Here is a 13,355-nt window from a genome sequence, read left to right on the forward strand (position 1 = left end):
AAAAAAAGAAACAAGTCAGACAGACAAGGACAAATATCGTATGACCCCACTTACATGAGGTACCCAGAGTAGTTGAAGTCACAGAGACAGAAAGTAAACGGTGGTTGCTGGGGTAGAGGGAGGGGAGAATGAAGAGTCAGTGGCTAATGGTTATGGAGTTTCAGTGGTGCAAGGTGAAAAGAGTTCCAGAGATTGGTTGCACCACGATGTGAATGTACTTAACACTACTGAACACTACTGTACACTTAAAAATGTTTAAGAAGGTATATTTTATGCTATAAGTGGCATCCCGTAATGGCTTGCTAGTCACAGTGTGATCTGTGGGCCAATCAAATCAGCATCTCCTTGCAGCTGGTCAGCAATGCAGCATCTGAGGCCCGGCACAGACCTGCTGAATCAGAACCTGCATTTTTTAACAAGAGCCCCCCAGGTGGCTCGTGCACGCACTAAACTTTGAGAAGGGCGAGTTGTAACGCACTGAATATTACACCAGGGTTTAGAAGACATAGCAGACACTGTTTGCCTACCCAGCATCCATTTCCTCTCTTCTTTCTCACTTCTTACAGAACCCAGTGTTCTCTGAGCAGCCTCGTGCTTCAGGGAGGCTGACTTCATCCACACCCCCACAGTGGTCTCAGTCCCCTGGCCACACCTGGTTTGGTTCTGGCCAATGAGACCAAAAGATGTCCTGCTGGACAGTTTCTGGGAAAGGTTGCCTGCCCTTAAGCACACCTAAGAAGAAATGGCCTCTCCTTCCCTTGGAAGTTTTCATATTGGGATAGGATCTGAGCAAATTCTGTGGGGGTCCTGAGACCTCAGGGGCAGCTAACCTAGTCCTTGATAACACAGAGCCACTGACTGATAAAATCCTGGGTCCACCTCGTTAGAGGATTTCTGGTTCTGCAAGATTGGAAATGTGTTTATTGTTTAAGACCATGCGAGACAGGATTTTCTATTACTTGTAGCTCAGGGTTTCTCAACCTTGACGCTATTGACACTCGGGGCTGGATAATTCTTTGTTATGGGGACTGTCTTGTGTCTTGTGCAGCATCCCTGGCCTCTACCCACTAGGTGCCAGTAGCTTTTCCCACTCCCCCAGTTGTGACAACTAAAAATGTCTCCATACACTGCCAAATGTTCCCGAGGGAGCCAAATCTCCCCCCGTGGAGAACCGCTGTTGCAGCCAAAGGCATCCTAAAGCATGCAAAGCCCTTTTATTCTGATCCCTGGTGGACTTAGGAGGGTAAAAATCACTCCTGAGGTAGTTCAAAGATCAAAGTGAGATCAGGTGTGTGGGAAAAGCAAACACACACAGGTGTTGCTAATCATTACCTGTCTTTGATGCCATTAGTGCATTGATAACAATGTTGTAGTTTCCAGTTACTCTTCGAAGAGTAGCAGGCAGAGCTGTTTAACTTAACAGATGGCCAGCATGGATAGTGGATGGAATTTTCCCTCAGCAAAGTTTATGTGGCTCTTGAGACTTCCAGGCTTTTCCTTGCTCAGAAATTCTAGACTCTTAACCAGCCCAGCCCTGAGCCGGCCACCAATCCCAATTCATTGTCCCATGAAGCCATGGGCTCTGTGGAGTTCACCTGTTAATGCTGGTGTATAACACCATTTTGTATTAGGACCTGGAGGAGAATAAGGTGGGGACAGGGGCAGGAACACATTCTGTCACAGGGAGACATGGATGCATTTGATCATTCATGTCATCAAGTGCTTACCATGTGCCAGACAATACTAGGCACTGGGGCTGGGCTTGGGTGGGGAGCAAAGGCTATTTGGAGGCAGCTGCAGCCCTTGGGGGCCTCACAATCTACTGGAAAATGTGTAGTGAACTTTGGGTTTCTCTTCTAACATGTTCCCATATTAGGATACAGGGTTGCCCCCCATCCCCACCCCTGCAGCCCATCAGCTTTGAGGGCAACTGAACACCCCTGCTGAACCCAGAGGTAGAACACACGTGTCAGACCACTGTTGTTTTAGGGGCTAGAATGTTACAATCTGTACCAGAGAAGAGGGCCTCTAAGGAAAGACAGCTCTGTGTTCTTTTGAAGGAGGGGGAGTGGCTTGCAAAAGCAATACCAGCTCCTCCTACAGCCCACTTATTTCCACCAAGGTGTTCAGCTGAGGCCAGAGCCGATACAGAAAGGAAGGCTGAGTCAAGAGAGCTGCCAGGAAATCAAGCTGAAGCCTTGATCAAACCACACCTGATCTACCTCTGGACTTTCTGGTAGCATGTGCTAAATAAAACCTCTTGATTGTATAAGCCGATTTAAACTGGATTTTCTGTTACTTGCATCACAAACTGTCCAAACTGAAACAGACTTTGGTACCAGGAAGGGGATGCTACAGTGAACAAACCTTAAATGTGGATGGGCTGAGAAGAGATGTTCAGGCAGACAGTAGCAAGGTTGTCTGTATCAAACTAGAACGACGGCAATCCTTTTTCAGCAAAACGGCCGTTTACGCCGGGATACAGACCTTATGTTTATGGAGACCATGACATTTGGACATCTTCTAGAAAATATTCAGGATGTTCCCTACCTCTGGCAGTCTTCATTAAGGTCCTAGAAGACTCAACTCTAAGGGAAGGTGGCCCATTTGAAGGTGGAGAGGGCTGAAAACACAGCTTTGCTAAGTGAGGTCCTTTCTGCCCATGGCCTGCAATCTAAAGTGATGGAAACTGATGAGCAAGTCCTGCTGGGTTGGAGGAGCTGATTTATCTGGCTAAAGTTAGAGCATTGGCAACAAGTGGGTGACTTAGCAAGAGAAAAGATTGGGGCCCTGGCAAAACATTATCCCCAATTCTCAGGTCTCACCCAAGCTTCTTGTCTTAAGGACACCAAGCTTGGTAAAGGGGACTGTTGACTTATTGTGAAGATGCAGCTGGGATAGAGCTGAGGGGCAGGGAACAAGTGTGGGGTGCCGCCCCACTTCAGATAAACGAAGATGCCTCTAATCTGAGGGGCAGGACAGTGGGCAAGACACAGAGGCCAGTCGCCAGCTCAAGGATTCTGGCCTGAGAAGATCTCCGGCTCTGTTCAGCCCATGGACTTGAACAGAAGAGACACATTAAATTCTTAAGGGAGTTGCTAAGGAATGTGGCCATTATGGCCTGAGATTGCCCATCCTTCAGGACAATCCCTCAACTTGTACCCACAAGAAGTGGAGTGCTAAAACAGTGAGTCTCCTGGGAAGGCATCGACCCCATGCCCACTCACATGTTAACAAGGCGGAGGACAAGGGAGATACACCCAAACCCAGAACTGGGGGCGCCATATTGCCTGACCGGGGACCTCGCTTCACCACCAGGGGAGGGAGTCCTCAGTGTTTCCCTTGGGCGAGATGTTGTGTGTACTGTTGACCAATGACAGTTGAATGTGTTTCCCATTCTTCTCTTCTCCAAATGGAAAATCTATTGCATATATCCTTGGCTGTTTTCTTTCCAGCATTGCTGGCTACGTGGATGGTGTGAACTTCAGACTGTAGTTCTTTGGTTATCAGACCATGAGTAGCTATCTCCAGACATGATGGAGAGTATGCTGCATCTCCCAAAAACTATGACCTTGACTCTGGATCCAGGAGCTGGATGATTTACAGGGTTGCTTTGGGGAATGGGGATGAGTCTATTTTAGCCAAGAATGGGTATTTCTAATGATTATGTGAAGGAAGAAGAAGGTGTGGATGTGAGTAGCCAAAGAGCTGAAACTGTAGTGGGACATTAAGGTTGTTGCTTTCACACTCACCTCCCCTTCTCTGGATAGTAATCCTGAATTTCTTCAGATAACTATACCTGAATTCACAACTTGTGTGGTTCAAAGAAAGCTAACTCCACTTCCAGATCTAGGATCAGGGCTTATGGCTGACACTGAGCTCACGCTGGTGATGCCATGCAGATTGTGGGGCCTGGATGAGACATCTGCCTGGAACTTCTAAGAGACCAGTTCTCTCTTTCTTCCTTATTTTGGGGTGGAGTTGTTGGGTCATACAAGTGCTAGACCAGCCATCTCACCAACCAAGACCAAAGCCAACACAAGGAGGGAAAGCTGGAAGAACCCCCTGAGAAGTGGAGCTGTGAGCCTGATTGCACCAGCCTCACCCTTCCCCTGGGCTTTGGAGCCATAGAATGTCTTCTTGACTATGCATGGAGCCACGTTGAAGAGTTGTCTATTACTTGCAACAATCAACTCTAATGGAGTGTGATGAACGCTAAAATAAAAGTACGACAAATGTATTGAGTGGTTAGGAGAGAAGGCAGGTTAATTAGCTTAGAGAAGCAAGCTGTTGCTTTAAGCATTTAGGGTGGGAAAAGTTGGAAAGGAACCTGCTGCAGTTCTTAACATGCTTAATGCTAAGAACTGCAGCAGGTTAACTTAATGTTAACTTAGTGTTGACTTAATGTGATTTATTTGACCTGTCCGTGGCCATGATCATGCTTCTCTTTGTCCTTCCAGGTGGGAATGGATGTGTCAAGGCCTTCTGTGCAGGGCCGTGCACCCGGCATTTAACAGTCCCTGGGAAATGCTGGGTGATGGGAGGGATTCTGCTGTCTGCTACCCTAGTGGGCTGAGGGGGTTCCCCAATGTCCACTCACACTGTGAGCATCAGGCACCTGCTAATCCTTTTTCTTCCCCACTGCTGTTGCAGGAGGTGGATCACATGTCTCCCAGGCTGAGAGCCTTCCTCTCTGAACCCATCGGAGAAAAGGATGTGTGCTGGGTGGATGGGGTCAGCCATGAACTTACGATCAATTTGGTCACCAAAGGTTTCAACAAGGTAATTTGTTTTTTCTTATGTTTCCAACTTCTCTTCCCAACCTCTCTTCCCCGAGTCCTGCCAAATGGCAGCTCCTGCCACGTGTCCCTGTGAAGGGCCATCAGAGAGCAAAGCTGCCACTTGGCAGGGTGCCACATGCTTCCGTGCTACTGACCCCACATGCTTGGGCAGCCTCAAGGGCCCACAAATGACGGGCAAATAAAATCGCCTCGGCTCAGAGCAGCTGGTCTGGGCATGATTCGCTTGGTGTTCAGACACTCAGGGGTCGACAGAAGTGGGCCAGCCACCAGAGTTTGGGGCACAGCTGTCAGGATGGATGACGTGGGTGCACTCCCCACCCCCACGAAGGGACACATGGAATCTTGCTTGCCCACATCTGGGCACCAGCCTGGCAATGGCAGGTGGAGAAACAGCAGCCTGGGGTCTACACCAGAGTGAGGGGATGTGAGTTACTCTAAGATGTCATTCCCAAAGAGTGGCCTCAAGGATATCCCATAGAATCTTCACATTCTTTTCAGATAAGTAAATAATTTACTGTTATGGGGCTGTTTAAAAGCTGCTTAGAACCTCAGGAGAGAATGGGAGACAGTCTCAAAGAGCATCCGCAGGCAGTGGGCACAGACACAGCAGGCTGGGAACTCACGCCGACCATCGCGCACCCAGTCAGGATGGGCACCTACTAGAGCCATTGCTCTTAATTCCCTTCAGCTTGCCAAGTCAGTCTACACCACCAGGCAGAAACACTCAAAGAGGCTGGCAACTGCTGCACGCATGGCTGGTGATAAGTTTGGTTTGCACCTGAATCTGAATTTCTGGACCTGTGGTTTTCTGACTGACTCGCTGTTCCGCACCAATTGTTGACTATTCTGAATGTCACCCCAATTGACCAGCCAATTTAATATCCAATAGGTGGTATTGTCAGGAACTGGAGCTCCACAATTGAGGTAGATGTGATTCTTTCCTCCCAGATAAAGGAGATAGGACTATTCCCTAGGGGAGACATTTTAAATTAAAAATTCTCTTTTAAAATAAATGATTTTCCTTTTACTTTTCTATTGTGATGTTGCATATATAGGGGAATGTGCATTGATATGAAGGGTTCAACTCAATGAGTTTTTACATATATGTACATCCATGTACCCACGACCCAGATTCCACCATTGGACACTTCTAACATTCCAGATGGTTCCCTCGTGCCTCTTCCCGGGCAGTGCCATCCCCTGTCCCCAGAGGTAACCACTGAAATTCTGACATCGAACACCATCGATTTAACGTCTCCATAATTAAGGGGGTTTGTTGTTGTTATTTAACTATGCTCATCATTTAAAAAATATTTTTATTAAGGTATAATTTACATACAGTAAATTTCACCTGTTTTAGCACACAGTTATACAAATTTTGACAAATGCATATAGTCATACAGCCACTACCACAATCAAGACATAGAATAATCTTATTTCTGCAAAATATTCACTTCCAAAATATTCATTTGCTTCTTCGAATTCACTGTCCTTAGTCTCTGGCAACCACGGATTTATTTTCTGTCCTTGTGGTTTTGCCTTTTCCAGCTTAACTCTGTATGTGTGTGTGTGTGTGCGTGTGTGTGTGCGTGTGTGTGTTTTCAGGAGTATAGGTGGGATGACAGGCAGGTTTAAGACAAAAGAATGAATAATGGAAAAATTTCAGGCTCCTGAGAACTTGCTTACATAGAGTCAGGGCTGCAGGGATGGTTTGTCCATGTGCAGCCCAGTCCTTGGAGACACGTCCCTCTTGTGCTCACGACCTCCTGGCCAGGGCAATGAGTGGCGCTCACTCTAGACCCTGCGTATTGCTGGAGCCACTAATTCCTGGCACCGATATTGGAGATGTCACCTTTATCCTCTGCTTTGGGCCTCCCCTGCTTTGGGCTGAGAAAGTTGTCACGATGCAAGGGTGGGATGTGAGGCGGTGTTTGCTCACAGTGAAGAGACTGAGGCAGGGCATGCTGCCAGCTACCCCTCAGCAGAAAGCAGCAAAGATAGAGGATGGCATGAGGCCCAGAAAGATGTCCCCCTGCCGGGTCCCCCCACCAGGATTAGGTCCCCCATAGGCAAGGTATAAACATACAAGAACTTGCATTTTGATCAGCTCGATATGAGAACCCAGCCCTGCCGGGATTTGCCTGCCCCAGACACTCTGATTGCTGGCCCTGCCCATGGACCCATCCTCCCCAAAGCACGTGCTCATCTTCTAGGGGCCACATCTATGTGTCCTCCTAGATCCTCCTACAGGCCCAGTCAGGCCCCAGACCCTCATAGGAAATCACCTGTTTCCTTCCCCCTTTTTACTGTGGCTACCAGAATACTTAAAAGTACATATGTGGCTGTCTCCCCTTACATTTCTACTGGACAGCACTGGTCTAGATTTAATGGTCGAAGGGCTGCAAGGGGGAAACGAACTCTGGAAATGGTAAAATCCATCATGCCCATGATGTAGCCACACTGGCTCTAGCTCCGTCTTATTTCTCTGTCCATCCCCATACTAGAGCCAGACTGTCCGTGAACCACACACATACAAGAGCCACCCTCCTGCCAACCTGGTCCCCTCCAAGGCCCCACACAGCCCACCTCCTTCCTTCTGCCACTTTGCAAACGAGCTCGTTTTCTGAGCACTTTGAATTTTCAGCGGGGCGCTCTTGCTGTGATGCAGGGGGGAGAAAGAAGAAAGGGCAAGACCTGCACTGGACAGAGTGTCCCCACTGAAGACACAGAGCTTTGAACCTGAACTGACTGAGAGATACTGGGTTTGTAAGGTTGCCATTGGCCATCCGAGGGCACGAAGACGTAAGAGCCAATGAATGGGGACAGAAAACCAGAGAAAGCTGTGTCATTGCATCCCGGAGTCTTGTGGCGATGTGAGGTACATTCAGTGTAGGTGCCAAGGAGCTGGGGACTTAGGCAGAGGAAGTGTCAACAGCTTGAGAATGAGAGAGGCCAGGACAACTTGTCTCTGTTCGACGAGGCCAGGTGTCACTGTGAGGACTGAAGGTTACAGGGACTGTGGACCAGGGCCAGCTACCTACTTTGCAGGGCCCAGTGCAAAATGAAAATGTGAGGCCTCTTCTTTAGATTCACTGAGAGTTTCAAGATGGCAGGAGCAGAGCATTAAATCAAGTCGAGGGCTCTGCTGAGTGCCAGGCCCTGTGTGACAACACGAATCACATGCATGGGAACCGAGCCTGGTATAGATGCAAATCACTGCCGTTTAGCAAGGAATGGACACAGCGAACTGGAGGGTGTTTCCTCCTCTGCTTGGGACAAAGCCCTGGGTGAGCTTGGCTGTTTGCACTTGGAGTTGAGGGGAATTCTGCCCTCGAGGCCCCATCTTGCTGCCTTGGGGAGGAACGTGCCAGCTTGGCTTGGCCATGGCCATTGTCCAGGGCGGTGGGAGGCTAGGGACATCTGTTCAGAGTTTCTGTGTTTCTACGTCACCCTGACTGCAGCTGGGTTTTGCGAAGCTTCACCCAAAGAGGGAGAGGGGGCAGTCTCTCTTCTCCTTGGTTAGGGGCTTGCTTCCTGGAGCCCGTGGAGAAGCCAAGCAGGCATCTGGCAGGGCCAAACAGGAGCCTGTGACTCCAGCTTCCCCGGGGAGCAAGGCGAAGTCCTCAGGGATAAAGCCAGGAGGCCGGCCAGCTTCCCTCCCACCCACTGGAAGACGCCAGGGGGAGACCAGAGGGAAAGCTGAGGAGGGAGCATCAGGTTGCATCTTGGCCCTGGAGCCTGAAAGACGAGGCCCTTCTCCCTGCAGGATTCCTGGAAAGTTAGCTCGGGTCCTGCGTGCCACACATTCCCGGCGTCCTGGCTGCTGAACCCAGTGGGGACGTGGAGGCTCCCATTACCAGCCAGCTGACGCAGCGGTGCTGCCTCCGACATGGGCAGAGGACGCGTGGGACGTGCAAGAACAGTGCAGAGGAAAACAGGAGTCTTGACCTCTCTGTTCTTAGTGACTCCACCTGGGGAATTGGGGGTAGGGCACACGTGAGGATCACGTGGACTAAAGCGTGTGTGTGTGTGTGGGGGGGAGTCTCCAAAAGCACGTGGCCCCCCGAACATGCTCAGAAGTGCTACTTACCATTCATTGTTACCATTAATGTCTCTGTCCTTGGACAGAGCTCCATGTAAGCCACTTACTATTAATTATTATTATTATTATCAGTAATGTTCTTTCTCTGTGGACAAAGCTCTATGTCTCTTGTTCCTGTTGTATTCACCTGGGCACCTCCTGCACCTATGGCAGCTGGCTCAATTAACCCTTAATAAACATTAATTTTTTAAAACATTGATTTAAAAACATCTCAGTAAAATCCGCCACTGAAAACGGGAGCATACTGTAAAAGTAAAATGAGATCGTGCTAAGCAACTACATTGCTTTTTTGAAAAGATGATTAAAGTAGCAGTTCAAAAATCACCAAGAAATCCTGGCGTTTTTCTCTTTTCAATAACTGGATCATGACTAAAAATAAACACCCCAAACTCCAATGCTTGAATACATTTTATGACCGGGATTCAGCTTTTATTTGATTTCTCTTTTTTAAAAAATATGTTCCCTTTGGTTAAGATGAAGTTGGCTTGATTTTACATAACTGAAAGTAAACAGACACCAGTGGGTTTTCCTGGCCAGGGCCCAGAACCCAGAGGTGTGGGTGGACGCTGGTTCTCGTTCGTTCCGGGCTGGAGAGGCCCCAAACCAGCCCCGAGAGACGGGTATCTAACGTGACTTGAAATCTGCAGCCTCTGCCATTTAGTGGCTTGGACAATTTATGGCCACATGATCATGGGAAGTCCCTTTCTCTGCGTGGTTCTTGCTCCTTGTCCACATGGTGTGATAAAATTGTAGAAGATCAATGAAAAGCTGTGGGGGCAAGTAATTAGAAAAGTGGAGAATGCCATAGAAACATGAATCATGGTACACTTAATGTTTATCTCGTGTGTGTGTTTCACCCACAGAGAGAGACTCAGGACGGGAGAGATGGGCGAGGTTTAGCGTGTTTTAAACCTTCTAAGCTCCTCCCACAGGGCTGCAGCTCTCAGCACAAAAGAGGAATCTGCATTTTTCAACTGCTTTCCCATTTAATTCACATAATTTAATTTGCAGGGCGGGTCACGTGATGTGCTTAGGAAGGTGCAGACACTGAGATGTAGGTCCTCACTTCAGGTTATGCGAGTTTGCCTGAGATCACACAGGTGGTTTGCAAAAACAAATCGATGCCAAGATGCTATTCATCTGCCAGCCCCATGTGCAGTGCTTCTTAACTGAGAGCGACTGTGGCCTCGAGGGGACATGTGGCAGTGTTTGGAGATGGTAATGATTGTCACTGTTTGGGGATGGATAGGGAGGATGCTACTGGCATCTAGTGGGTAGAGACCAGAGATGCTGCTAAACATCCTAGGATGCACAGGACAGCCCCCACAACACAATTATACAAAATGTCAACAGCACCGAGGTTTAGAAACCCTGTGCTACAGCAGCTGGGAAAGTAGTGGGGAGGGGAGCGTCTGTTACTCCATGTTGTGTGTGTTCTAAAGAGAGAAATACTACACCAGAGACTTGAAGGGAGCCCCAGACGTATGGTAGGCCCCCACTACTCAAAATGTTGTCCCTGGACCTAGATCAGCTGGAAATACGTTAAAAATGCAGGACTCTCAAGCCTCATCCCAGACTCAGACTTTCGGAGCTAGAACCTGCATTTTAACAAGAACCCAGGTGATGCATATGCTCGTTACAGTTTGCAGAGGATGGGGTTTGGTTTATCCCAGGCTGGACAGCCCCCAAACCACCCTGGGAGATGGGCATTTAACTCGGCCCTACATCTCACCAGGAGCCTGTCCCCGAATCTTCACGGCCCAAGTCAGGACTTCAGGGGCTGACCATCTCCCTGGAATGTGACCTGGACCCTGCTCCTTTGATTTTCACACGAGTCCTGGTGGTTGGGGGAGGAGGAGCACATCTGAGCCGGTTTATTGTAATCTTTCCCATTTCCCTCCCTGCCTTGTCCCCTCCCCAGGCCTACATCCTGTTGGGACAATTCCTTCTGATGCACAAGAACCAAGCGGAGTTTCAGAAGTGGCTCATTTGTTGTTGCGGCGCCACCGAGTGTGAGGCCCAGCAGAGTTCCAACTGTCTCAAGGAGTGGTGCGCTTGCTTCCTGTAGACACAAGCCCAAGGCCAGCAGACGGGCCCCTGGATGCAAAGCCGCTCAGCTGTGCCCAGCCTGGACCAGCCAGCCCTCAGCTGACTCACAGATGTGTGAGGGAGAATAAAGGATTACTATTTAAAGCCACCAACATTTGGGACAGTTTGCTATGTAGCAATATCTAACCGATACATTCTTTGTAGTCGAAAATGTCCTCACCCTGCCAAGGTGTGCTGCATCGAAGTGCAACCTAACTCTAGATGGAGATGCTGCCCGGGGTGGGAGGAGGAACACTGCTTCCAGGGCCAGCCGGGTGCAGGTGTGAATTCCAGCTCTGCCAATCACCACCTTATCCTGGGTGAGCTGCTTTACCCTCACTAAGCCTCGGTTTCCTCATCTGTAAATGGGGCAAGAAGGTAATAACCCTACCTTGCAGGGTGGATCAATGAAAGCAGTAAAGGACACGGTGTAGGCAGAATATGATGAGGGGCCACCGCTGTCTCCGCTCCTGGAGTTCTCTTTCCAGGGCCAGCCTCCTGGGCACTTGGGAGAGAACTCACAGCTGTGAATTGGAAGGGAACTTAGATATCAGTATATCCAATCTAGTCCAATTCTGCCCCAACATATAAGTACTGGACACCATATAACTGTTAGTATATATTCTTTAATGGGTAGGTAAGAAAGGACAACAGACGTAAATCAAATTATTTCAGATTCTGGCTATGATCTTATAGGGTCACATTAGCCCACAGGTCCCCAAAGGCGTTTTAACGGACACACAAGAGGACTGGGCTGGCATGTGTTATATATCCTCAGCCCTGCCGGTGGTGCGTCTTCTACTTGGCTGGGAGGTTGTTTTGATCATTTGAGACAGGGTTGGTGCCTGTCCCAACTTATCAATTGTCATGGATTTGACCAGCGTCTTAAACAAGAGCTGAAATGTCTGTAAGGAAGAGGGCTTGGCCCTCCTCCTGCTGGTTTGACCACTGTGTTTGGAGGTATCCGTGAATCAGTGACTGGTTTGGATTAGGATTTACGGAGTGTCTAGGCCGTAAGCATGGTCAGGTGCTGTGGGAGAGGCAGGGGAAATAACGTATGCGTGTCTGCGGCTCACCGGGGGGCTCACGCCTTAAGGGGCGACTGGGGGAAGGCAGCCCACACAGCAAAGGTGCCGACAGGTCTGTCTTTCTTTGGGCTCTCCTGGAAGCAGACCTGGAGACAGCAGCCTGAGTGAAAATGGTTTATTCGGGAGGTGCTCCCAGTAAATGCAGCTAGGACAGTGGGACTTGTGGCAGGGAGGGAAGACAGCCAATAAAGGTGTGCTATCACCTCTCATCACTGTGGGCGACCGGCTCAGTCCTGCTGGGCCATTCTGGGAGCCAGTGCAGAACAAGCATTTATTTATTTTAATTTTTTTTATTTCAGCATATTACGGGGGTACAAATGTTTAGGTTACATATATTGCCTTTGCCCCACCTGAGTCAGAGCTTCAAGCGTGTGATCTAGAGCAAGCATTTAAAGTTATACCACACTGGGCTAGCTAAATACCACTCTTATCAGTTGTTTGTGGAAGGCTGCTCCCACAGGAAGTTAATTCCTCAACTCCCGAGCCTGGGGAGAGGGAACCTCAGTGAGAAAGTGATCAGGCTAAGAAATGCAGGCCCTGGCAGCTGGAAGTGGCCAGCCCCTGCCCTGAGGTGGCACGGGCAGGCAGATGAGGTGACACTGCCAGCTGCTGCCACAGGTGGGTGTTGAAGTGGGACAGGCCTGGCTTTGAAGACAGAATCTGCCCCTTACCACCAGTTGCAAGGCCTTTGGAAAGCCACCCTCTCGGCCCAGCTGCCCAGCTGTAGAATGGTGACAATATTATCTACCCAGGGGTTGGGAAGATTAAAATCCTTGCACCTGGTAAAAGCTTCGTGTGTGATAGCTCTAAAAACCTGCACAGTAGGATGTGCAGCCCTACTATTCACAAGAGCCAATATGGAATCCACCCAAGTGCCCACCAGTGGATGAAAGGATGAAGACAATGTGGTATGGATACATACTGGAATATAATTCAGCCATAAAAAGAATGGAATCCTGTCGTTGGTCGCAACATGGATGGAATTGGAGGTTATTATGTTAAGTGAAATAAGCCAGGCACAGAAAGATAAATACTGCCTGTTCTCACTCACATGTGGAAGCTACAAAAGTGGATCTCATGGAGGTAGAGGGTGGAATGGTGGTTACCAGAATCGGGGAAGGGAAGTGAGGAGGGAGGATGACAAGAGGTTGATTAATGAGAACAACAACAGCAACAACAACAAGAACAAAAACCAGAAGGAATAAGACTTAGTGTTCAATAAATCAGTAGAGTGATTATGGTAAAAAATAATCTATCATACAGTTCAAAATAGGT

General features: G+C 48.8%; 1 protein-coding gene across 4 annotated transcripts in view; it reads left to right on the forward strand.

Moving 5' to 3' along the window:
• Nucleotides 1–11,095, forward strand: part of BANF2 (barrier to autointegration factor 2) — a 44,214-nt gene extending 33,119 nt beyond the window's left edge. For all 4 annotated transcript variants that reach the window (XM_012640443.1, XM_012640444.1, XM_012640445.1 and 1 more), the window contains 2 exons: nt 4,654–4,782; nt 10,826–11,095. In XM_012640443.1, the coding sequence (XP_012495897.1) occupies nt 4,666–4,782; nt 10,826–10,972 (264 nt within the window). In that variant the 5' untranslated portion in view covers nt 4,654–4,665 and the 3' untranslated portion in view covers nt 10,973–11,095. The remainder of the gene's footprint in view (nt 1–4,653; nt 4,783–10,825) is intronic.
• Nucleotides 11,096–13,355: the final 2,260 nt, after the last annotated feature.

The sequence above is a fragment of the Propithecus coquereli genome, unplaced genomic scaffold (assembly GCF_000956105.1).
Source record: "Propithecus coquereli isolate 6110/MARCELLA unplaced genomic scaffold, Pcoq_1.0 Scaffold153, whole genome shotgun sequence".
Lineage (NCBI taxonomy): Eukaryota > Metazoa > Chordata > Mammalia > Primates > Indriidae > Propithecus > Propithecus coquereli.